The 25,657-nt window shown below is 42.6% G+C and overlaps 2 protein-coding genes across 4 annotated transcripts; one reads left to right on the plus strand and one right to left on the minus strand.

Moving 5' to 3' along the window:
- Window positions 1-1,317: 1,317 nt before the first annotated feature.
- On the plus strand, window positions 1,318-6,472 carry tpgs2 (tubulin polyglutamylase complex subunit 2). The gene is made up of 7 exons (XM_021568672.3): window positions 1,318-1,698; window positions 1,885-1,964; window positions 4,032-4,119; window positions 4,229-4,366; window positions 4,595-4,708; window positions 4,923-5,086; window positions 5,844-6,472. Exons 1-7 carry the CDS (start codon window positions 1,623-1,625, stop codon window positions 6,060-6,062), a joined length of 879 nt encoding a protein of 292 aa, XP_021424347.1. The 5' UTR covers window positions 1,318-1,622; the 3' UTR covers window positions 6,063-6,472.
- Window positions 5,328-24,823, minus strand: aqp7 (aquaporin 7). 3 transcript variants are annotated; one of them, XM_021568669.3, is made up of 6 exons: window positions 24,440-24,823; window positions 20,141-20,267; window positions 19,867-20,004; window positions 19,495-19,613; window positions 9,510-9,727; window positions 5,328-7,143 (listed from the first exon to the last, which is right to left on the minus strand). In XM_021568669.3, the coding sequence occupies exons 1-6, from the start codon at window positions 24,563-24,565 to the stop codon at window positions 6,945-6,947; spliced, it is 927 nt and encodes a 308-aa protein (XP_021424344.3). In that variant the 5' UTR covers window positions 24,566-24,823; the 3' UTR covers window positions 5,328-6,944. The 3 variants fall into 3 exon arrangements, with proteins under 3 accessions (XP_021424344.3, XP_090061341.1, XP_090061342.1); XM_090205215.1 differs by lacking the exon at window positions 20,141-20,267 and having other exon boundaries at window positions 24,440-24,802; XM_090205216.1 differs by lacking the exons at window positions 19,495-19,613; window positions 19,867-20,004; window positions 20,141-20,267; window positions 24,440-24,823 and adding an exon at window positions 10,592-10,996.
- Between the last annotated feature and the right edge of the window lie 834 nt (window positions 24,824-25,657).

A 25,657-nucleotide genomic window follows, 5' to 3' on the forward strand; every position in this document is an offset into this window, starting at 1 on the left:
TGGGTGAAGGAGAAATGGTGGAGGCTTGGGAAAGTTGCTGTGGGGGGTGTAGAGCTGTTTACCGGGGTAGGGGTAGCCAGGTGGAAAGCATCGCCAGCTGTTGATAAATGTTTATTGAAATTCTCAATTATCGTGGATTTATCAGTGGTGACAGTGTTTACTAGCCTCAGTGCAGTAGGCAGCTGGGAGGAGGTGCTCTTATTCTCCATGGACTTTACAATATCCCAGAACTTTTGGGAATTTGTGCTACAGGATGCACATTTCTGTTTTAAAAAGCTAGCTTTTGCTTTCCTAACTGCCTGTGTATATTGAACTTCCCTAAAAAGTTGCATATCGCGGGGGCTATTCGATGCTAATGCAGTACGCCACAGGATGTTTTTGTGCTGGTCAAGAGCAGTCAGGTCTGGAGTGAACCAAGTTTGTTTGAGAACGACCCATCAACTAGTGGGGGATAGACGAAGGATGCCAGATTGGCACACACTGAACAAATCTGATAAAAAAAAGTGGATATTTGTCAAATCCGTCATGTTTGATGTGTTGTAAAAGGCCCACAGTGTGGAAATGTATTGCGGTTGACATCCATACAAGCATTATACTCAGAATTTGTTACCTCAACATAGTGTGAAATACACATATAAATATTAGCCTAAATGTAGGAACATTTTGCTAGGGTGCAATGAGGAGATTTGGGATCTTTCCCCCACACATTTCCTTGGCATTTTCATTTATGGGCTCAAGTTCCATTGACCTCTTCACCCATCTATGCCAATTTTAAGATTAGTTCATGCTTTTAAAACGACATTACATTTCACATTTGTGGTAAAGAGGTCAATCAAACTGGAATGGAATTGCCATGGAAACGTGTGGGGGAAAGATGCGAGTATCCTCATTGCAACCCAGAAAAATGTGCCTACATTTATTTAGGCTATTTTATATGCATTTCATATAAAATCAACCTCAACACATGTTCATGTCATCGTTACCAATCAACTGCATTACATTTAAAAACTACTTTGACTACCACCACCGATTTCTGTACGCTAGCTATGCAAACAAGTTTAGAATTGGGTTAGAATGTAGCAGTCCCTTCTTAAAACCTTAAAAAGGACAACTTCTACATGTTATGTAGCGTAAACAGCCAAATATATCCATATCTGGTTTAAGTAACCACATTGTGGGCCTGTTACAATACATACACCATGACGGATTTGACGACTTTGTTAGATCAGATTTGTTGAATGTGCGGCAATCTGGTCAAAGCCTTCTATTTACTCTTTTACCGCATCTATGATCACTGAGGGGAGCTACAATCAAGTTCTGTCTCGTGCAGTCCAACCCTCGCAGGCCCAAGAGCCTGTGTAGGGAGCTATGGCGTTTTTGAATGATAATGAATGAGATCTTTTTATGCTTTTTGTTATTGCATGTGTGGATTCATGTTTTCCCTTCTCCATAATGAATGTACTTTTTTTTTCTTCACCCCGTCCAGTTGGGGGCGGCAATACAACAATAATTGTGGTGCACCATAACATCTCAGAGAAGAAGATAATCTGCGACTCCTCCAGAAAATTAACTGTTAGATGGATTTTATTAATATTTCTCTGCTGTGATTTCTAATTATTCAAATGGAGGAGACAAAGGAAGGTTTAACATGTAAAGGGGTCGCTGAAAGGCTGACACTCGGCATCACCAGAGTACTTGGTAAGCATTAATTTTCGCTGGCTAGCTAGCGTTTGATTTAGCAAGCCTGTTGTGGTTGCTGCTAGGCTAGCTAGCTCGCTAGAAGCCTGTTTGGGATGTCCTGTTAGGATTTTTTTCTTCTTCATTGCATTACAGTTGTGGCTAACATTAATTGTCATTATGCTGTATAATATTTTGGTGTCACAGAGAGTATGCCCGGGGTGATGGACGTGCGTTTTGTGGAGAGGGAGCCTGCAGAGAAGCGATGCCTGCTGTCATGGGAACAGGTAAAAACACAGGCTGGCTGCATTTCAATACTAAAATTGCTCCTTCTCTCCATCACGTCAGTGTAGGACAGGTGAAGGAAAGGAGGGAGAGAGGTTCTTATCCCGGTTTGGGAGGGAATTCTGTGTCAATCCATTTGAATTCAATCATTTTTTGATAGCATCACTTTTTGACAGCAACAGAACTTTCCAGACATATTTGCCCATGGAAGAAGTGGTCAGAAAGTGACTTAATGGACCCAGCCCAAAGGCCGGCAGATGACGATATTGAGTTGTCATTTTACATTCAAATGCATTGTATGCAGCCTGCAAAACATCAGTATCCCTCGTGGACCGGTATGTACCTAAAACATCCATTCAGGCTGCATAGGCTTTGATTTCCTCAGATGGATCCTTTGGAATTATACCAATGAGATATACCAATGGGAAGTCTATGGCTAACTATAATGGTAGTTAGCATTTGCCAAACCACCTCTGACAAATGCCTTCATTACTGGACATAGGCATATAAAGGTATCCACGATTTCATCTGACTCTGGGCAAGTAAATAAATTGCCTCATTGCCAAAATCCCTTTAACTCTGTAATGGTGAGAATGTGGAAAATAATTGGAAAATATGCATACTTCCCTTATGGAACACCATTTTCCACCACCATGCTATAGTGGCTAAATGCTAATCCCGGATGTTGTCTTTCATTTTCAGGCAATCAAGTTGCAGCAGCAGGCCTGCCAACCTTTGAACATACTGTAGCTTGGAGTGAGATTGTGAATGTCATTGGCTCCACCCCAAGTCTGTGTTCTGACCAAATCAATTAAACAGATAATACAATCCCCTGAACACAAGATTACATAGTTCAAATCTGCCCCTACACCCTACCCAAATGATCTTTCAATGTATCCCCCCTAGAATCAGTTACACAGTTGGGTTCACAATCTGTCTGGGCAAAGATATTGTTCATAATTAGACAAATCAGGTCACCCTACCAAAATTATATGCTAATAAGGCTGACCTAAAAGAGTAAACATTAGGCTATCGGTAGAAATTTTGTACAGGTGGTTAAACATAGCGGTAAGCAGACCTAATGTACTTTTCTCCAACCAACGTAGGCCTACCTAGTGAAGTTATTTAACTATATGTAACAGTATAAGTTTAGACCGTCCCCTCGCCCATACCCGGGCGCGAACCAGGGACCCTCTGCACACATCAACAACTGACACCCACGAGGCATCGTTACCCATCGCTCCACAAAAGCAAGGGGAACTACTACTTCAAGGTCTCAGAGCAAGTGACGTCACCGATTGAAACGCTATTTAGCGCGCACCACCGCTAACTAAGCTAGCCGTCTCACATCCGTTACATATATCCCCTATTCAACATTGCTTTTAAGAGTGTAGTGTTTAATCACAGTTGCTGCTGACAGATATGAAACAGTGATTTGATGGGCCACGTTTCGTATTATGTTACGAATTTCCAAATGCACTATGACTTTGTATGATATGTTACAAATTCTAGCTAGGTGGCTAACGATAGCTAGCTGGCTAACAATACCTAGCTTAGGGGTTAGCATCAAGATTACGTTTAGGAGTTAGGTTAAAGGTCTGGGGAAGGGTTAGGGGAAGGTTTAGAGCTAGGATGAGGGTTAGCTAACGTACAAAGTAGTTGCAAAGTAGATAAAAAGTAATAAATTGTTGAAACGTTGCTAAACTGCCAAAGACCAGACTGAAGCTACAACATATGCAGATTTTTTATTTATTTTTTAATTTAAGTGTTTTTTCTTACAAAATTCTAAAATAATTTTACAACGCTGTTTTGTAAGCCCTTAAATTATATAAATCTCAACCATTTATCTTTTCCAGTGATGAGATGTCTCATGGTAGGGTATGCAAAATGGGCCAAATTTGAGCACATTTATCTCTTGATTCAGTTCCAAATAGTCACATTTTGATCACTTCTACAATGGGCAAATATGTATGGAATGTTTTGTTCAAATCAATAGGGGTGCTGTGAAAAAGTGATTGAATTTAAATAGATTTACCCCTCTGTGTTGACATTTTTTGTGCGGTTTACAGAAAAATACCTGTGTTCTGCCCGAGGACCTCCGAGACTTTTATCTCACAACGGATGGCTTCACCCTTACCTGGAGTGCCAAACTCGAGAGTAGGTAACCCTGACAGTGACACATTCAGCCCCAAACATCCATAGAAGAACAGACAACTGAACACTATCTGTCCTTCTCTCTGTGACACTCTTTCCTACATTGTACCAGATGAATCTGTGCCTTTAGGATGCATGGTGCTCAACGGTGTGGCCAACCTGCGTCCTCTTTGCCAGTCATCGTCAGTGTTCTCCCTCCCCAACGCACCCTCACTGGCTGACCTGGACTGGGACGAAGAACAAGTTGAAGGTGACACCACCTCATTCAGCTACTTAGGGGATTCTTTAGTTTCAGCCTCCAATGTTATTGTATACTGAATCTTCTACCGATGGGTTCCTTGTCGAAATGTTGGACATATTGTAGAATACGGGGCATTGAAGCAAATGTTCCATAAATTGCTACGTCATGTATAGATAGGCCTATCTAGTTAACATAGTAGGACACACACAGACAATTCACACATTCTGTTTTCCTCAGAGTCAGAGTGTGGGCTGGTGGAGCCCCATTTTGATTCCAGGAGCCGTATCTTTGAGCTGGACCCCTGCAGTGGGAATGGCAAAGTCTGCCTGGTCTACAAAGACTGCACAGAAGGTACCCATTTACCCATGTGATATGCCACATGCACTGTGTGTGTAAAATATCATGAAAGAATAAGAGAGGAAGACAATTTCCGTTTGCCATATTTTACACCAGACTTTATGAAAGTTAGAAAGTTAAATTGATTTTGACTGGTTAATATTCATGGGAATGTGCCCATAATTATTTCATCCCCCTTGCTCTCTGTCCCATGGCTGTTTGGTTCCAGGTGTGGTGGCCCAGAAGTGTGAGGTGTGGTTCCTGGATCGCTCTCTGTACTGGCACTACCTAACACCCAGCTTCACCGCCTACTACCGCCTGATGATCACCAACTTAGGCCTGCCAGAGTGGCAGAACGCCTTCACCCCCTACGGCCCCAGTCCCCAGGCCAAGGTAATACACCGTCACCTCCTAGAAGGAGCGAGGCTGGGGTTATGGGATTTTGTTGGAATTGGGACAAAATTTAAGAGAGTACATTGGGTGTCTAAGAGCACTTGAAAATAGTGACCATTGTTCTTATGTATTGCATGCAGATGTAATTGTAACACATCTACAATGATATGTATTAGAGGCCTACTACCATGTATGGAAGTAAAAAACTAAATCAGCACAGCCAAAAAGGTGATCCATTACATACAAGGTAAACACAGATTTTATTGTTTCTTTCAATGTACAATATATAGTCATGTCAAACATAACAGACCGCAGTTAGGCTATGTATCATCACCATCTGGCCACATCAGCTAAAACAAATAAGTCAGGGCCTAGGACTAAAGTGTTTTGACTGAGGTATGTTGACCCCCAAGCTCTGACCCAATGGAGGGGTCATTAAGTGCATTTGTTTCATTGCCCTGCCCTACCTTGACTAGGTCTCACAAAAAAATATTAGTATTTTAGTCATTTAAGTGTATCCTAAAATGAGTTATACTGTAGTAAGCAACTTATAAATGTGTAGCTATACTTTTTGATTAGACAACTTAACAATAAGGTTTGTTATATATGTTTAAAACAAGTCCGTCTCATGAAAGAGATTTCTCTCAGCACGCAAACCTAAATAAGTACAGCTTAACAGTAGGATATAATGCCATTAGTTTTTGTTCGGTTAGTTAGTTTACCCATTGTGCTTGTGTCATCTATATCTCCCCAACAGCAGTGGGCGTCTCTCTACCAGCCCCTGAGTTTCCACTGTGAGCCCAGTATGGCCGACCTCACCGGAGATCCGCCTGTCAACAAGCTGGACCCCAGCAAAGCCTTCCGGGGCAAAGCAAAGCTGCCCGCCCCGAAGAAGAAACAGTCGCCCCAGGGAGGGGTGGGGGGCACTGCCAAGGGGCAGGGGAGCTCAGGGAGGCATAGTGGGGGCAGGCGATAAGGAAACTTCCCCTCCCCCACCCCCCAAAAAATACATATTCAATGGGCTATGGCAGTGTTTCCCCTGCATTTGTTTCTTGAGTGGGGTGAAAAGGGCCCGGAAGCAACATATCTGGCTGCTACCATTCAGAATATTGAAGCTAACGATCTATGTGGTAGGTAATGGGGCTACAGCGCTTGGCTTCTCAAGTAAGTAATGGCAGGGAAACGGTAGCTATGTATTATACCACTATAAATGCTACTTCTCCTGAGTGTGTGTGTGTGTGTGTGTGCCTGACATGTTTTTTCTAGCAATGCTGCTATTCCCTGTGAAGCCTTGTAGGCCATCCTGTTGATCCTCTTTATTTCCCTTTTGTGTCTATGGCTGTATTTATTTCCTATTAAAGGCAGATGAGAATCGTTTCGGTTAAACCTGTGTTATTATCGATGGCCATTTTAATGAGTCCAGATTTCCTCCAGTGTCCTCAGATGTGCTGTGTTGTGCTTTGAAACCGAAACGAGTAATAAGCACCAATTACATTCTTGACATAGTCTCTTTCATTTTGTCATCAGTTTCAAGGCTCCATAGTTCTATTGGTTGAGGGGTAAGCTGATCCTAGACTTGTACCTACAGGCAACTTCTATATGGAGCTTTGACTTCTGTTAGAGGTGGTCTCATTCATCCTTAGCCTGGGAGCCAAACTGAATTCATGCTCTGTTTCACAGTTGTTTCACTTTCACAATTCATTCTGTCACTTGGACTTGGACCGTCGAGAAAGTAACCAGTCCAGTCAGTGTCCTCTCAGAACAACATCCCCAATTGTTTGCTGATGTTTCTGTTCCATTGGATCCTCCTCCAGTTACTTTGGGTGTAGCAAGTGTGCGCACACATAGCTGGGGTGCCTCACACACACACCTCTGGGCTGAGGTTTTTCTGCATATCCAGAGGCGCAGCCTCCTCCTCTGCCTCGTCCTCTATCTCCCTCCTGTGTTCACAGGGGGAGGGGTGGTGCAATTCCACAAAGACCTTGTAGATGGAAGCCCCTGTGACTCCTCCCACCATGGGGGCAAGTACAGGTACCCACCACCAGCCGTTACCTGCCCTGCACAACAGACAGAGAGAGACAACAGTGTGGAGATTGGTTACAGTGGTCAAAGTCAGTCAAAAACAAACAAAAATAGCTTTGGGGAGTTTTGTCCTATTTAATTATATGCTGTATTATTTGCAGCCCTTGATCAGAATTCAATCTATTGTCATTTCAAGCAGGCGCTCCCGTAACAGGCCTATCAGAATTCCTGATTGACAAGTTTTCCTGATTATCACAGTGGGCTTGTTTGACATTTCAGCTGACATTGAAGGTGACCGTAGACTGACTGATCTACAGATTATCATAATAAAACATTTTTATTTGTAGATCAGTCAGTCACAATTTACCCAAAATGCGTCACGTCAGTTGCAATGTTGAACAATCCCAAAATAATTTGAACCATATCATGAGAGGGACTTCTTTTTTGTTGCTACCAAAATTGGAACGTAACTGGCCAGTGAGATCCAATTAGATGCCATAAGAGGGTGAGATCAAATCAGATGCCACAACAAACGGGCACAGCTCTTTTCCTGTTATTTTCGGAACAAGAGGACAGAACAGTACAAAGAAACATAAAAAAGAAGTGACTGGCTAGGACAGAGGAAATAATGCAGATTGGCATGGGAAACCAGACTGTCCACTCCAAAATACCTCTACTGCCCTGTAATTGACCCATGAACCACTGAACATTCGACCAACACCACCATCAACACCTGGCTAAACTCTGAAGGCAAAACGTGTGAATGTTGCTAATCCAAAACACCAAGGCAATCTTAGTCCAGCCAGTTTGTTGATATACAGTACCTTAAGAAAGTATTCTCACACCCCTGCTTTTTCCACATTTTGTGTTACAACGTGATATTAAAATGGATTTAATTGTCTTTTTTTTGGTCAAATGTCTACAGAGAATTCTAATATTTGTTAAATGTTTTATGATAAATAAAACATATATTGATTAGATAGCATTCAACCTATACATGTTACAATCACCTTTGGCTGTGAGTCTTTCTGTGTAAGTCTTTAAGAGCTTTGTACACCTGGATTGTACAATATTAGCCTATAATTATTTTCAAACTTCTTCAAGCTTTGTCAATTTGGTTGTTGTTCATTGCTAGAGAATAATTTTCAGGTCTTGCCATAGATTTTCAAGTAGATTTAAGTCAAAACTGTAACTCTGCCCCTCAGGAACATTCACCGTCTTCTTGGTAAGCAACTCCAGGGTAGATTTGGCCTTGTGTTTTAGGTTATTGTCTTGCTGATATGTGAATTAATCTCCTAGTGTCAGGTGGGAGAGCAGACTGAACCAGGTTTTCCTCTAGGATTTTGCCTGTGCTTACAGTGGCTCAATTCCGTTTCTTTTGTATCCTGTAAAACCTCCCAGTCTTTAACGATTACAAGCATACCCATAACATGATGCAACCACCACTATGCTTGAAAATATGGTACTCAGTAATGTGTTGTATTGGATTTGAACCAAACATAACCCTTTGTATTCAGGCCAAAATGTGAATTGCTTTACCAATTAATGAATTAATATCACTATAGAATTATATATTTTTTTGCCCTTTTGTCAATTGTTTTTGCAGTATTACTTTAGTGCCTTTATGCAAACAGGATGCTAGTTTTGGAATATTTTATTCTGTAGAGGCTTTCATGCTGTCAATCAGGTTAGTATTGTGGTATAACTACAATGTTGTTGTTCCATCTGCAGTCTTCTCTTATCACGGCCATTAAACTCTGTAACAGTTTAAAGTCACCATTGGCCTCATGGTGAAACCCCTGAGCGGTGACCTTCCTCTCTGGCAACTGAGTTAGGAAGGACACCTGTATCTTTTTAGTGACTGGGTGTATTGATACACTTTGGATGGTGTAATTAATAACTCCACCATGCTCAAAGGGATATTCAATGTGTGCTTTTTTTATGCATCTACCAATAGGTGCCCTTCTTTGCGGGGCATTGGAAAACCTGCTTTGTCTTTGTGGTTGAATATGTGTTAGAAATTCACTGCTCGACTGAGGGACCTTACAGAAAATTGTATGTGTGGGCTAAAGACACAAGGTAGTCATTCAAAAATCATGTTAAACACTATTATTGCACACAGAGTGAGTCCATGCAATGTATTCATGTTTGTGACTTGTTAAGCACATCTTTACTCCTGAACTTATTTAGGTGTGAATACTTTCTGAAGGCAGTGTAAGATAAAAAGCCCTTGCAAGACTAGCAGGCAAGGTTGGGGTCAATTCACTTTTCAATCCACTCAGTTCTGAAAATGGCCAATTCACTTTTGAATTCATAAATTGAATATCAAATAACTAATTCACTGAACCAAAACTGAAAACTGAATTGACCACCACCAGGTCTTACTCCCCTACAGTCTTACCGGAACACCTCTGGCCCCCAGCCTGCTATTGCGGTGAAGATTCGAGGTCCCAGGTCGCGGCTAGGGTTGATAGCGTATCCACTGTTGCTCCCCAGAGAGACTCCTATGAGCAGTACCAACAGGCCCACAGCGATGGGCTCACTCCCCGATGGAGCAGGCTGGTTCCTTTGGTCAGACAGGGCCATCAGGCACAGCAACAACATGGCCGTGCCGATCACCTGGAACACACACAGCGAGAAAGTGGACATTAGGTTAATATGTCTACTGTCTGTGAGAGTAAAACAACCATGATTGATACTATGGGACCAAATCAGACTTAGGAAATGTATGCCTTTTTTAAGCATTCTGATTTAAGCACTTCTCAGTAGTTGGTATTCAGACTTACCATAATCATGAGCATAACATGGTTTGCGGGTGTGGCTGTCTTGCACACACTGAATACATTTGATTCGATCCAACAAAAAACACACCTACTGGGTTGGCCAATTTGATCAGAGTTTTTCTTCAATATGTTTTTCTGTTCATCTTAAGCAATCCATCTAAATAATGTGTACCTTTCATTTGAATATAATCGGCACAACATTACAATGCAGCCTATGAAAAATGCTTTCAGAATGGATATCAATGAAAGATAGCCATCAAAATGTGTAGATTTCAAAACACTGATATTTCACAGTATGTATGTTTAGGGGAGTTTTCATGAATCCTAGGCTACTTCATAGAAACATTTGGAGAGCCTTTACGCACAAAAAAAAACAGAACTGTTTTGATTAATAGTGAACATATAATTGTAATAGGGAGAATAGTGTACAATAGTATACCCTGGCTCATTGCCCGCACTGACCATGGAACTTAAGGTTACCTAATGCAGGGTTCTCAAAGTGGGGTACGTGGACGAGGTAGGCTACTGCAGGGGGTCCGTGACCAGATCTTAAAATAAAGTAATAACTGTTTTTAAACATAGTTAATTTTTCAAATGAATATTACTAAAAACAACAGATTAAACTAATGTTGTCCAAAGAATTAGTGGAACAAGTTAGATGGTGTAACTCTCCTGTTAGATGACATGTTTTGCAGCTTACCATTAGGTATTCTATATCAGGTGAACAAAAGCTAGAGATTTCCTTCACACTTGAAGCAGCACACCAGTTGTTATATATGAAAAAACACACTCCACCTCCTTTCGACTTCTCCGAAGGCGCGGTACGATCCTGCCGCTGCATGGATAATCCACTGAGTACTACATGCATAGCGTCATCATCCGGCCACGTTTCAGTACTCAGCGTCAACGAAACAAAAGATGATCGTGGACTTCAGCAAAAGCAGAGGGAGCACCCCTTTATCCACATCGACGGGACAGTAGTGGAGAAGTTCCTCGGCGTACACATCATGGACAAATTGAAATGGTCCACCCACACAGACAGCGTGGTGAAGAAGGCGCAACAGCGCCTCTTCAACCTCAGGAGGCTGAAGCAATTTGTCTTGTCATCATAAACACCCAAAACTTTTACAGATGCACAATTGAGAGCCTGGTACGGCAGCTGCTCCGCCCACAATGGGAAATCCTCTCCAGAGGGTAGTGAGTTCTGCACAACACATCACCGGGAAAAAACTACCTGCCCTCCAGGACACCTACACCATCCGATGTGACAGGAAGGCCAAAAAGATCATCAAGGACAACAACCACCCGAGCCACTGCCTGTTCACCTGCTATCATCTAGAAGGAGAGGTGCATCAAAGCTGGGACAGAGAGACTGAAAAACAGCTTCTATCTCAAGGCCATCAGACTGTAAAACAGCCATCACTAACAATGAGTGGCTGCCGCCAACATACTGACTCAAATCTCTAGCTACTTTAAAAATACAAAATTGGATGTAATGAATGTATCACTAGTCACATAAAACAATGCCACTTTATATAATGTTTACATACCCTACATTACTCATCTCATATGTATATACTGTACTCTATACCATCTACTGCATATTGCCTATGCCGTTCGGCCCTCGCCCATCCATATATTTACAGTGCCTTGCGAAAGTATTCGGCCCCCTTGAACTTTGCGAACTTTTGCCACATTTCAGGCTTCAAACATAAAGATATAAAACTGTATTTTTTTGTTAAGAATCAACAACAAGTGGGACACAATCATGAAGTGGAACGACATTTATTGGATATTTCAAACTTTTTTAACAAATCAAAAACAGAAAAATTGGGCGTGCAAAATTATTCAGCCCCTTTACTTTCAGTGCAGCAAACTCTCTCCAGAAGTTCAGTGAGGATCTCTGAATGATCCAATGTTGACCTAAATGACTAATGATGATAAATACAATCCACCTGTGTGTAATCAAGTCTCCATATAAATGCACCTTCACTGTGATAGTCTCAGAGGTCCGTTAAAAGCGCAGAGAGCATCATGAAGAACAAGGAACACACCAGGCAGGTCCGAGATACTGTTGTGAAGAAGTTTAAAGCCGGATTTGGATACAAAAAGATTTCCCAAGCTTTAAACATCCCAAGGAGCACTGTCAAACATTATTATTAATTTTTTTAAAATTTTTTTTACATGAAATGCATTGTAATTTAAACTTTATAACTGAAAAGTTTTCTTTCTGCCTCGTGGCAAAATGTGTAGAATTGCAGAAAATTTGCTTGAAAATGGCAACATTTTCTCGCTAAGAGGCAGGCCTTTAAAATGTTCCTGCCTGACTTAGTTCATCCAGCCATGCACTGCCAAAGTCATAGTAACACTCCTTGTATGTTATTGTTATCTTACTGATGTTGTGTTCTCAAAACAAATAAAAAGTTTGTCACATGCGCTTTGTAGTAATGGGCGGTGCATTTGCCATACCAAGCGGTGATGTAGCCAGTCAAGATGCACTCAATGGTGCAGCTGTAGAACCTTTTGAGGATCCGAGGGCCAATACCAAATCTTTTAAGCCTCCTGAGGGGGATGAGATGCTTCCTGCCGTGCCCTCTTCACGACTTTGCGGGTGTGTGGATCATGTTAGGTCCTTAGTGATGTGGACGCCAAGGAACTTGAAGCTCTCCACCCGCTCCACAACAGCCCCGTTGATGTGAATGTGCTCTCCCCTCTTTCTCCTACAGTCCACGATCAATCAACATTTTGCTCACATCGGCCACGGAGAGCGGGATCACATAGCCATCTGGGAAAAACAGGAGCTTTCATGCAAAGCACGATGTTATATTCCTCGAAGCGAGCATAAAAGGCATTTAGCTTGTCTGGGAGTTCTGCATCACTGGACAACTCATTGCTGGGTTTATTTTTGTAATCCATTATCGTCTGCAAGCCCTGCTACATACGACGAGAGACGGTGCTGGTATAATAGGATTCCACCTTTTTCCTATATTGTCCTTTTGCATCTTTGATGTCTTGTCGGGGTTCGTAGCGGGATTTCTTGATTGCTTCCATGAGCGTGTCCTGTTCCTTGTAAGCGATAGCTCTAGCCTTTAGCCCAGTGTGGATATGGCCTGTAATCCATAGTTTTCCCAGTCTGTACTAGCAAAACAGTCTTGTAACCTCGCGTCTGCTTCATCTGACCACTTCCGTATTGAGCGCATCACTGGTTCTTCCTGTTTGAGCTTTTGCTTGTAAACAGGAAGCAGGAGAATTGAGTCATGGTCAGATTTGTCGAGGGTGGTGCAAGGGAGGGCCTTTTATGCATTTCTGTGGGTAAAATAAAAGTGGTCTAGAGTTTTGTTGGCAGAAGTGAGGTAGGACGGTTTTATGTCTCCACAAATTAAAATTTACCCCCACCAAAAACGCTGCCTCTGGGTGAGCGGTCTCTTGTTTGTATATATGGCCCCATACAGTTTGTTGAATGCCAGAGTGGTGTTGGCTTGGGGCGGGATGTAGACAGCCGTGATAATTAAGGATGAGAACTCTCCTGTTAGATGACATGTTTTGCAGCTTACCATTAGGTATTCTATATCAGGTGAACAAAAGCTAGAGATTTCCTTCACACTTGAAGCAGCACACCAGTTGTTATATATGAAAAAACACACTCCACCTCCTTTCGACTTCTCCGAAGGCGCGGTACGATCCTGCCGCTGCATGGATAATCCACTGAGTACTACATGCATAGCGTCATCATCCGGCCACGTTTCAGTACTCAGCGTCAACGAAACAAAAGATGATCGTGGACTTCAGCAAAAGCAGAAGGAGCACCCCTTTATCCACATCGACGGGACAGTAGTGGAGAAGTTCCTCGGCGTACACATCATGGACAAAATGAAATGGTCCACCCACACAGACAGCGTGGTGAAGAAGGCGCAACAGCGCCTCTTCAACCTCAGGAGGCTGAAGCAATTTGTCTTGTCATCATAAACACCCAAAACTTTTACAGATGCACAATTGAGAGCCTGGTACGGCAGCTGCTCCGCCCACAATGGGAAATCCTCTCCAGAGGGTAGTGAGTTCTGCACAACACATCACCGGGAAAAAACTACCTGCCCTCCAGGACACCTACACCATCCGATGTGACAGGAAGGCCAAAAAGATCATCAAGGACAACAACCACCCGAGCCACTGCCTGTTCACCTGCTATCATCTAGAAGGAGAGGTGCATCAAAGCTGGGACAGAGAGACTGAAAAACAGCTTCTATCTCAAGGCCATCAGACTGTAAAACAGCCATCACTAACAATGAGTGGCTGCCGCCAACATACTGACTCAAATCTCTAGCTACTTTAAAAATACAAAATTGGATGTAATGAATGTATCACTAGTCACATAAAACAATGCCACTTTATATAATGTTTACATACCCTACATTACTCATCTCATATGTATATACTGTACTCTATACCATCTACTGCATATTGCCTATGCCGTTCGGCCCTCGCCCATCCATATATTTACAGTGCCTTGCGAAAGTATTCGGCCCCCTTGAACTTTGCGAACTTTTGCCACATTTCAGGCTTCAAACATAAAGATATAAAACTGTATTTTTTTGTTAAGAATCAACAACAAGTGGGACACAATCATGAAGTGGAACGACATTTATTGGATATTTCAAACTTTTTTAACAAATCAAAAACAGAAAAATTGGGCGTGCAAAATTATTCAGCCCCTTTACTTTCAGTGCAGCAAACTCTCTCCAGAAGTTCAGTGAGGATCTCTGAATGATCCAATGTTGACCTAAATGACTAATGATGATAAATACAATCCACCTGTGTGTAATCAAGTCTCCATATAAATGCACCTTCACTGTGATAGTCTCAGAGGTCCGTTAAAAGCGCAGAGAGCATCATGAAGAACAAGGAACACACCAGGCAGGTCCGAGATACTGTTGTGAAGAAGTTTAAAGCCGGATTTGGATACAAAAAGATTTCCCAAGCTTTAAACATCCCAAGGAGCACTGTGCAAGCGATAATATTGAAGTGGAAGGAGTATCAGACCATTGCAAATCTACCAAGACCTGGCCGTCCCTCTAAACTTTCAGCTCATACAAGGAGAAGACTGATCAGAGATGCAGCCAAGAGGCCCATGATCACTCTGGATGAACTGCAGAGATCTACAGCTGAGGTGGGAGACTCTGTCCATAGGACAACAATCAGTCGTATATTGCACAAATCTGGCCTTTATGGAAGAGTGGCAAGAAGAAAGCCATTTCTTAAAGATATCCATAAAAAGTGTTGTTTAAAGTTTGCCACAAGCCACCTGGGAGACACACCAAACATGTGGAAGAAGGTGCTCTGGTCAGATGAAACCAAAATTGAACTTTTTGGCAACAATGCAAGACGTTATGTTTGGCGTAGAAGCAACACAGCTGAACACACCATCCCCACTGTCAAACATGGTGGTGGCAGCATCATGGTTTGGGCCTGCTTTTCTTCAGCAGGGACAGGGAAGATGGTTAAAATTGATGGGAAGACGGATGGAGCCAAATACAGGACCATTCTGGAAGAAAACCTGATGGAGTCTGCAAAAGACCTGAGACTGGGGCGGAGATTTATCTTCCAACAAGACAATGATCCAAAACATAAAGCAAAATCTACAATGGAATGGTTCAAAAATAAACATATCCAGGTGTTAGAATGGCCAAGTCAAAGTCCAGACCTGAATCCAATCGAGAATCTGTGGAAAGAACTGAAAACTGCTGTTCACAAATGCTCTCCATCCAACCTCACTGAGCTCGAGCTGTTTTGCAAGAAGGAATGGGAAAAAATGTCAGTCTCTTGATGTGAAAAACTGATAGAGACATACCCCAAGCGACTTACAGCTGTAATCGCAGCAAAAGGTGGCGCTACAAAGTATTAACTTAAGGGGGCTGAATAATTTTGCACGCCCAATTTTTCAGTTTTTGATTTGTTAAAAAAGTTTGAAATATCCAATAAATGTCGTTCCACTTCATGATTGTGTCCCACTTGTTGTTGATTCTTCACAAAAAAATACAGTTTTATATCTTTATGTTTGAAGACTGAAATGTGGCAAAAGGTCGCAAAGTTCAAGGGGGCCAAATACTTTCGCAAGGCACTGTATATGTACAGTACATATTCTTATTCATTCCTTTATACTTGTGTGTAAAAGGTAGTTGTTGTGAAATTGTTAGATGACTTGTTAGATATTACTGCATGGTCAGAACTAGAAGCACAAGCATTTCGCTACACTTGCATTAACATCTGCTAACCATGTGTATGTGACCAAGAAAATTTGATTTGATTTGCGAAAAGCTTAAACGCAACAGTAGTACCTTTATTGAAAAGGCAGTGAATGAACCCGGAACGCAGAAAGTGTTCATGGCAACTGAAACCTTGTTTTCCGGGCTCTGACACATCAAACAAGGTTGTCGAGTGGAGAGCTACAGTATGAAGTGCACTTGGGGGGGAAAGTGGGCTGTCTCCATCCTCCCTGTGTCTAGACACAAAACAATGTGTTGTAGCACGGGGGAAAGTGTTCTGACAAAATAGACATGCCCCTCTTGCAATTTACGTCGGTTGAAAGGTCTTTAGCCCGAGAGGGCGAAGGGCCGGACACCATATGAGCTGTGCTCTGCTCCCCTTTGCCACTGTGGAAGGACCCCTAGGACTGTCTCCCCCTCAGGGGAAGCGTTGGGGTGACCTCAAAGCGGCTGCTGCGTAGGAACGTCTGCCCCAGTTTCGTCTGCCTCTAGACTGAACAATTACTTGTGGGTTAGCAGTCTGCTGGGCCTGGTGCCCCTGGCGGAGGAGTACTGGCCTCTTCCTGCTGAGGAGGCACGCTGGCTCATGGCTGTGGAGGTTGGACCGGGGTGGGACCCGGGTTGGCGGGGCAGGCAGAAGCTGGAAGCTTCTCCTCCTGCTCTGTACAGTTCCAGTCAATAGGGCCAAACAGTTTCTTTGGCTCAATAGGAGCATCCAGGAAGTCTGCCGTCTCCCCCGTGAGGCTGGACAGGTTCAGCCGCAGGACTCTATCATCCACCACTGGGAGGCGAATGACACGCCCACAGCCTTGTATAGCACCCGTGGAGGCACGGAGGTTGAGGTCTGAGACGACACAGATCTCTTCCCTGAGCAATGGGTTGGGCTCGTTCTTGTTCAGTTTTTGATATACCATCAGTAGAGTGGTTACGTTCAGTGTCCTAATCTTGAGCTTGGCTGCAGCCCGTTTACACACATCCACAAGCCCGTACCCCAGGGTAGGAGAGGGGACATCTCTGCCCTGTGTGGGTCTGGGAGCCAGGGAGTCCTCCTCCCCCTCTTCTTCTACATCACGGAGGAGACAAAGGATGTCGTCTTCATCCTCATCTATGATCAAGTCATCTTCCCCTAATGCTAGGTCGTCAAACCGTATATCCGGGGGGAGATTGTCCATAACCTCAGCCCTGTCAACCTCAGTACATACAGGACTGGGTAGGGGTTGTTGAGTTGCCTCTTCACCCAAAATGCTGGGAGGAAGATGAGCATGAGGTTGCAGCCAGTCGCACTCGACGCTTGAGGATAGCCTTCGGCAACTCCTAGCAATACACGCAGGACTCAGGAATAGCGAGCCTTGTCTGGGCATGCTCCAGTCCTGGAGAGTTGAAATATAGGGTGTGGGTATGAGAGCCCCACATGGGCATGGGTGTAGGTCAGCAGGTTTGCTGGTCTCGTCCTGTGTAGGGGTAGACACCCAGGCTATGTGTGTGCTGGTCGACGCTGTAGCTGTGTAGCTAGTAGTCCTGTCGTTGGCTAGCTAGAGTTCACCTCGTGGGTTAGTAACCTAGCTAAAGCCAGCACGCTGTTAGCTGAAGAGAATGTGTGTTCTTCGTTAGCTATCAAAAATGATATTTTCTCTTTCCACCTAGGTAGGAATAAGCAAAGCGAAGCAGGTAGTTTAGTTACAGCTAGCCGTGTGGCGCTAGCTGAACCAGAGACTGAGAGTAGTTTTCACTGTGATGTCAATCCTCTCGATGATAAGCTGCTGTCCTACGCTCGGCGATGGATTCTTTGACGGTCCACCTGAGGACAGGTTAGCAGGAAAGCAGAGGTCCAAGTTGAGGAGAGTAGAGGATATTACCGAGGAGAGTAGAAGAGAGTAGAGTATATTACTGAGGAAAGTAGAGGATCTTAATAGAATCTGTGAGGAAGATGAAAGAAGTGAAGATGGGAGCAGACTATAGCCCCTTGTATAGGAAGTCTATGGCAGACCTTGTGTGATTGGATCTTCATAGACTCTGCCCATTCCTATACTCCGCCCCTAACGAGACGTTACCCAAAGTGAGAGACCAAACAAGTAATTGTAATAGAACTGTGTGATGACATGGCCAAGTATTGCGTCAAGAGTCAGGTTCAAACTATTAAGACTTGGTCTGTCACTCCATAAGGATTTAATTAGCCTACATGTTTAAAAAAATATATACATTATTAAACATGATCAACTATTACTAGAGATCCTCAGCAACAACCACACGGACGTGACAGCGTTTACAGAGGAAGCATATGAAGGCAAACAAAACAATGCAATTCAATTGAGGGATGTAATGTAACGAAATGAAGGAAACTAACATTAAATCGGCAGTTAAATATGTGTGGTTATTACTGACATTTGATAACATGATAGACATAGTAGGAACCAGAGAAGGTTGAGGCATATAATTCAAACATTCGAGAGTGCCCAAAGGTTCAATTTGGCGTCACTACCATTGTGCATCGTCATCACATGCTCCAGGCTGCAGTAGCCTACCCATTTGGCTGGCATCTCCAAGCTTCATAACTGCAAGTTATAAAGGCCATGCAATTAAAATGATGCATAAGGTCACAGCATGTTGTACTTCGCAGTGGGAAAAGGGCAGAAATTCTTGTCATGCTTTTAGTTTGCTTCTATGACTGGTTTCATTCTCCAGCAATCCGAGGGAAAAAATCATCTTCTTTTTTTTTTTAACCCTCTTCTCCCAACAGATTGCTCATTTACCTAGCTCGTATCAATTGCTCTTATCAATTTATAAATTACAGTGCATGAAGAAAAGGGGTTATTTATATCTGGGAAAAAAAACAATTAAGTATGAGTTTCCACTTGGAACGAACAGGTTCGCTCGACCTTATCCATGGTTTCCTCAAGCGCAAATGTGGTGGAATTTTGAGCGAATTAAGTCAAGGTCAGAATACAGATATCTGTAGACACACCTCTACCACACCTCCATTTCTCTGATCTCCACCCCAAACGTATAGCTGGCTGGCACATGCGTTTCCCCACGCTCAAATTCAAGGTCAGACTACGCATTGAACGAAAAGTGCATAAAAAGGAAATGAAGTTCCATTTACGTGCACAAAACTCGGGTCTGAATTCCCCCCGTGGGGTGCTTAATACCTGGACGACACACAATTAACACACATACACACACACACACTTAGGGAGAAAAGGGAGAGATAGCTTGAGTTGTCCTCCGTCAGTGGGAGATGAACGTCCGCAGTAAAATGTAGATCAGGGTAAACTGGCTTGACAAACCAATTCAACAGGTGTCTTTATGGAGTAAAATGGGGTTGAATGACCCGTTTCATGCTTACCTGGTCTAAGAATCCAGCAGGAAGCGAGAGGTAGGGTGCTGGGTAGGTAGCAAAGATCCCAGCTGTAGCCTTAGGGCCAGACACAGTCAGATTCCCTCCACAGTAGTGGTATATGGCGTCTGGAAATACAGTGACAAAGCAAGTTTCACAGCATTGCACAGCGCCTCATAACCATATTCAACCAACACACTACTACTATCTGTGGGTTTTCAAGTGTTAAGGTTGGGAAATGTACATGTATCTCAAACAATAACATTGAAACAAACATTTCCGGCCCTCATAGTGACGTTTAATGCACACAAGCGCTTCCTTGCACTGGCTGTATGATTTCCCAAAGTGAACTGGTCTTCTGTGTTGTCATTCTGTCTTTACCATAGTAAAGGGAGTATATGGTCCCAGCAGCCAAGAAGGAGCCTATCAGCTGACAGAGGATATAGACGGGAAGCATCCTCCAACCCAAACGACCAAAGAGACACATGGAGAATGATACTGCTGCATTCATATGGGCCCCTAGGAGGTAGAGGAAGAGAGAGAGAGAGGGAAGTATTTTCCTTTTGCACTTAAATGTGCTGTTATAAAAGGCACCATACATGAAAACGATTTCAACCTTTACCCATGTCAAAATGAGTGGTGTTGTGTTATGTACCTGAGACCCTCCCGCCAATATGCACTCCCATAGCCACGCCCAGGCCGAAGCCCAGGTTGACACTAAGGTACTCTCCGAACGCACCCCGTCCAGTCACGACCTGTGCCACAGAGCCCAAGCCAAACACCTTGAATATAAACACAACATGAACACAACCTGTCAAAAACAGACGTCCACAGTGGGAGAATTGATTACAATCATTTATTACAGTTGTGAATACATCCAAGCTGGTTTGTGGGTCTACGTAATGTATTCCTTCTGGTGCATTTGGATTCACTTAACTCAATTAAACAAAGAATTACTGTTAAAGTAAAAACAAGTTTCAATTCCCTCATTAGGAAATGTGAATGAGAACTAGATTTGGGTCTTGAATGCGTCTTTGATGTGAGTGTCTCTTGCAGAGGCGTCATGCCCATAGGGGGCACAAGAGCACATTCCCCCTCCGATTTGTCCAGTTTTATATTTTTCTGATGTAAAATGAATTATTAAACTTCAACATAATTATTTATAAAAAATAGATCTGTCAGCGGTATTTTGTGGAGGGGCACACTGACTGGACCAGGCAAAGAGTACCCCCATTCTCCCTAGTAAGTGTTTCCTTCCAAGGTGCACCATGGAGCAAAGACACTGCATTTGATTTGATTTTAGCTGCCGATGATGGGCAGGAGTCACAGGAGGTATGTTTGTAAATGAATTTGATCAAGCTATGTCACCTATTGATTCCTTTTTATTAATAAATTAAACTAAAAAAATATTATTTTTATGTAATACAAGACACCTAGCCATTTTATGGAGTTGGTTTTAGTTAGCCAGCTAGATAAATTCCCAATCTCCCAACTTCATAACTAGCTACGAAGTAATTTCAGGCTACCAATCAACTTAGAGTAGCTTGTCTAACTACGGTATCTTAGCTGGCATGCTGCGGGCAAAGTTGCTAGACTTTAGGAAAGTGTACAATTACTTAATGTACCCAATAAGAATCACATTCCGTTCAACCTTTTATCTAGATTTTAGGGGGATGCAGACAGCTCAAGAGGTATGCAGAAAATATTTGGTTTAAATTTAATCTGCCACCTTATGATATTATCATGACATCTGTTTGTTAATTATTATTCCATGATATGTGCCTGTATTGACGTGTGGTCCCATGTACTGTGTTGTAATTTGGATGTGACATTTTAGGCATGTTATTGCAGTATATTTAGATGTGTAATTTACAACAGTCAGAATGACACCATCATTAAAATGACAGTTGAACAGGTACATGTATTTTTTACAGCGGAGAGGAGGTGAATGAGCCAATTGTAAACTGGGGATGATTAGGTGACTGTATGAGGGCCAGATTGGGAATTTTGCCAGGACACCAGGGTTAACTCTTACTATAAATGCTATGGGATCTTTAGTGACCACAGAGAGTCAGGACACCTGTTTAATGTCCCATCCGAAAAACAGAACCCTACAAAGGGCAATGTCCCCAATCTGGGGCGTTGGGATATTATTTCTAGAGCAGAGGAAAGGGTGCCTCCTACTGGCCCTTCAACACCACTTCCAGTAGCATCTGGTCTCCCATTCAGGGACTGACCAGGACCAACTCTGCTTAGCTTCAGAACAAGCCAGCAGTGGGATGCAGGGTGGTATGCTGCTGGAAAAGATGTATCCTTGGATAACCTATGGAGAAAAATATGCATTTGGTTTTTTTACATAGAATTAGGCAGAATGATTATGGCTCTAGATTCCTGGAAAACCCTTTTTCAGGTGTTTGAAAAATTCATAATTCTCCAACATCCGACCTCCATCCTCACGTACTTCGTTTGTACTTTCACTCTGCAAAAACAGCACACAGTTACAGTACTCCCCCTTCTAAATAACTTGAAACGGTCTAACCAGGTCTTGTGTCTGGACGTAGCCTAGACTAGCTAGCAAGCCAGCTAACTTCTTTTGCCAATCAGCTTCAGCCAGCCGGTGTGCGACCGTGGCAAAGTGGGTTTGACTTTGGATAGCTAGTTAGAGACCGTCAATAAATTATACAATGTAAATGCGACAATATTTTAATGTTGCTCATCTTTGAGCTGTATTTGTATCTGAATTTCTACAAATAATAGTTGTTTGAGGTTTTTAAGTCACTGAAATTTGGAGCTATTGACATTTAAAATGACTGTCCCATCTACATTGTGTAATTTACTGATGTTCCCTAACTAGCCCTCATAGGGATATCGAATGTCAAACCATATTGACCATGGCCATTACGATGGGGTCGGGTGCAGCTGCGCTCCAAATGTATGATTATTTATGTGCTGCCAGTTTTGGGTGTGTGGGCAGGATTGAAATAATCTCAACCCAAGGAAAACTGTTATAGTACCCTTGATTCCGTGACATACTTTCCCCCCCTAATTATCTCACAAATCTCAGTTTTGGATGAGACTGACTTTATGACCAAAATTATCCTATTTACACTTTGTAGTCAATTTTCACACTAGAACAAAAACATCGGAATAATAGCAAGGGCCGTTTTCTACTTGGCCGTTTTCTACTAGAGAAGTTGTTTATTGCCTTCAGTTGCTCTTTAAGACATTTAAGGTAATTATCACGTCTTATCCTATAAACCTGTCAACTCATTTTGAGTGATGTACTTAATTAGTTATAAGAATATAATCAGTTTAGGCCTTAGGGGGATGGGATTATTGTATGAATATTGTATTGTATGTAGGTTAATAAGGTGATGACCTACTTCCAACCCACACAATATCCCAAGGTTACTCTTTTGGATCAACCCTCCAAAAATACTTTAAATAATTAAATAATTCCCTGTAAATCAAGATATTAAGTTGGTTGAAAATAATGTTTCCACATTTAGTAGCCACAATATTTATTTTACCTTTATTTCAGTTCAGTTAAGTTTATTTCAAGTCAGTTAAGAACAAATTCTTATTTTCAATGACGGCCTAGGAACAGTGGGTGCCTGTTCAGGGGCAGAACGACAGATTTGTACCATGTCATAATATCATAATCAAGCATTGTGTACAGTAACATATAAACCATATCAGGCTCTTTTATATGAAATATAATTATGCCAGCATGATTACAGATGCTATTGGTGAAAAAACGACTACAAAAACCAGAATAACTGGAATGACACTCTCACTGGTGTGCAAAAAGAACCAACTGAAAGCTGCGACCCAAACAAGCCACGCCTCCAACTCTTCTGATAGGCTGCTTCCGCTACATTTCCCCCAATGTTATTCAATGTGCAAGCGCATGAGGTGTTGAAAGCAGTTTAGAACCTTTCAATCAATTTAAAAGATCACATTGATCTGTCAAATTTGTTAATTGATTTCAGACAAATTTAATAGAAAGTGTCATTTTCAATCATTCCAATCAGTAAAAGCACTTAAGATTAACAACAAGCATCGTCCCATTTTTTTTGTGTTGGTAAGTCACAAAGGAAAGGGAAAGCTCCTTATACAATTACTGTATAGTAGTAAAGACATTATCGCACTACTACCACATGTGTGTCTTCTGTCTTTGTCCTAAACTCTAAGAATAGGATTCGTTTTCAGGCATGTGACAAACAGGCAGCGTGTGTGTGTGTGTGTGTGTGTGTGTGTGTGTGTGTGTGTGTGTGTGTGTGAGCATGCATGCGGCCAACTGGCCAGCCGTGTTATCACAGGGTCAAGCGCATGACAGTGACAACCAATGCCACATGATAAGCATCTACATGGGGAGCGTATTGCAACATGCAATTTCTATGAATATTTCTAAGCAGAATCACAATTGAGTGGAAATCTATCAATGAATATAGACACTAGTAGTAATACGAGTAGTAATAAACTAGTAATAATAAATACCTTTAAATACAACATTTTATTTATTCATTTATAATTCTTGTACTTTTGGAAATGGGCAACAACCAAAACATATTACATGCAAATGTAAAATGCAAATAAGCAAGGGAGTAAGGGTGAGGCCGGACTGACGCGTGGATACGAAATTAGAACGGATACATTTTTCTCCGTGTGTGTGTGTGAAGTGTGTGACGTAAAACGCCTCCTCTTTTCTAATTGGCTAAGCAGATGGTTACGTATCCGTCGGCCCAGCAAAAGTTCAACTCATCTGAACTTTTTGTCCGTGAAAATACGTTAACGGTCAGCGTCAACGTACAACTCCCATTGAGAAAGCATTGGAAATCACGGATACGGATCAAATCAAGGGGCCAGTCCGGCCTTGACCTTAAGAAGTGAGAGGTTGATGTTGTCCTCTAACCCTTTCTCCCTTTTTTTTCTCTCTCTATCTTTCTCTTACCATCATGACATAGGTGCTGAGGGATTCTGCGAGTCCCACTCGAACACGTTCATTTATCACCCAGATCTTGGAGAGTTTTCTACTTCTTCCATGCTCTTGAACGCTCCCCTGCTCCATCGCATGCATCTTATTTCCACAGAGTCACACTCAAGTTTGCAGTCCTTTGTAGGTTGTCAAGGTATCCGGAAGAGTTTGGGCTACGACCCTCAAAATCGCAATCGACACACAGCCTTGTTTATATATCTCTTTCTCTTCCCACTTCCCTTTCTCTCGCTTCCTTTTGGCTTGTATTTTATGGCCTCTCCCCTCCCACACCCTCTTTCCTCCACACACAGACACACAGTCACACACACTCCCTACAATGGACCTATGTCTGGGAGGGGTGTATGCTTAAGGGGAGGGGTAGAAAAACAGGGTGGCTTGTCACAGAAAAATCTTCCAAATCATATGTGCTGAATACAACAGCTGTCGACTTTACCGTAATACTGCATGTTTACTTAGGAGCCCTATCCCAACGATGTAGAGTAAAAAAAAAAAATATTTATATATATATTCAAAAGAGGAATGAAAATACACAACAATTAAGCTACCAGATCAATGAGGTAGATATGTACTTGAAGGCATGGCATAGATAATAACAAGAGTAAAAAAGGAACAGAGTAGCAGCAGCGTTTTTTGATGAGTGTGAAAGTATGTGTGTGTGTGAGAGAGTGTCAGTGTGGTGAGTGTGTGGGTGGAGTCTTATGAGTGTGCATAGGGTCAAACAAGGTCAATGAAGATCATCTGGGTAACCATTTTGATTAACTATTTAGCAGTCTTGTGGATAGACGCTGCCACGAATCCTGTTGGGCCGAGACCCGATGCTCCGGTACCACTTGCCGGACGGTAACGGGGAGAACAGTCTATAGCTTGGGTGGTTGAAGTCTTTGCCAATTTTTCAGGCCTTCCTCTGACACCGCCTGATATAGATGTCCTGTAAGGTGATGTATTGGGCCGTCAGCACCACCCTCTGTGGCGCATTGCGGTCAAGGTCAGTGCAGTTGCCATACCAAGCGGTGATGCAGCCAGTCAAGATGCTCTCAATGGTGCAGATGTAGAACTTTTTGAGGATCCATGCCAAATCTTTTCAGCCTCCTGAAGGGGAGGTGTTCGGGTTAGCCCGTCAGGAAGTCCAGGATCCTGTTGCAGAGGGAGGTGTTCAGTCCAAGGGTCCCGAAC

Source organism: Oncorhynchus mykiss, chromosome 17 (assembly GCF_057628025.1).
Source record: "Oncorhynchus mykiss isolate SJ-2025 chromosome 17, ASM5762802v1, whole genome shotgun sequence".
Taxonomy (NCBI): domain Eukaryota; kingdom Metazoa; phylum Chordata; class Actinopteri; order Salmoniformes; family Salmonidae; genus Oncorhynchus; species Oncorhynchus mykiss.

Coding starts and splice junctions, on each gene's coding strand:
- tpgs2 (XM_021568672.3), top strand. CDS start 1,623: ATGGAGGAGACAAAGGAAGGTTTAACATGTAAAGGGGTCGCTGAAAGG. Junction 1,965..4,031: donor GCCTGCTGTCATGGGAACAG/GTAAAAACACAG, acceptor TGCGGTTTACAG/AAAAATACCTGTGTTCTGCC. Junction 4,709..4,922: donor CTACAAAGACTGCACAGAAG/GTACCCATTTAC, acceptor GTTTGGTTCCAG/GTGTGGTGGCCCAGAAGTGT.
- aqp7 (XM_021568669.3), bottom strand. CDS start 24,565: ATGCATGCGATGGAGCAGGGGAGCGTTCAAGAGCATGGAAGAAGTAGA. Junction 19,614..19,866: donor CATATACTCCCTTTACTATG/GTAAAGACAGAA, acceptor CTGTATTTCCAG/ACGCCATATACCACTACTGT. Junction 7,144..9,509: donor TGGGGGCCAGAGGTGTTCCG/GTAAGACTGTAG, acceptor TCTGTTGTGCAG/GGCAGGTAACGGCTGGTGGT.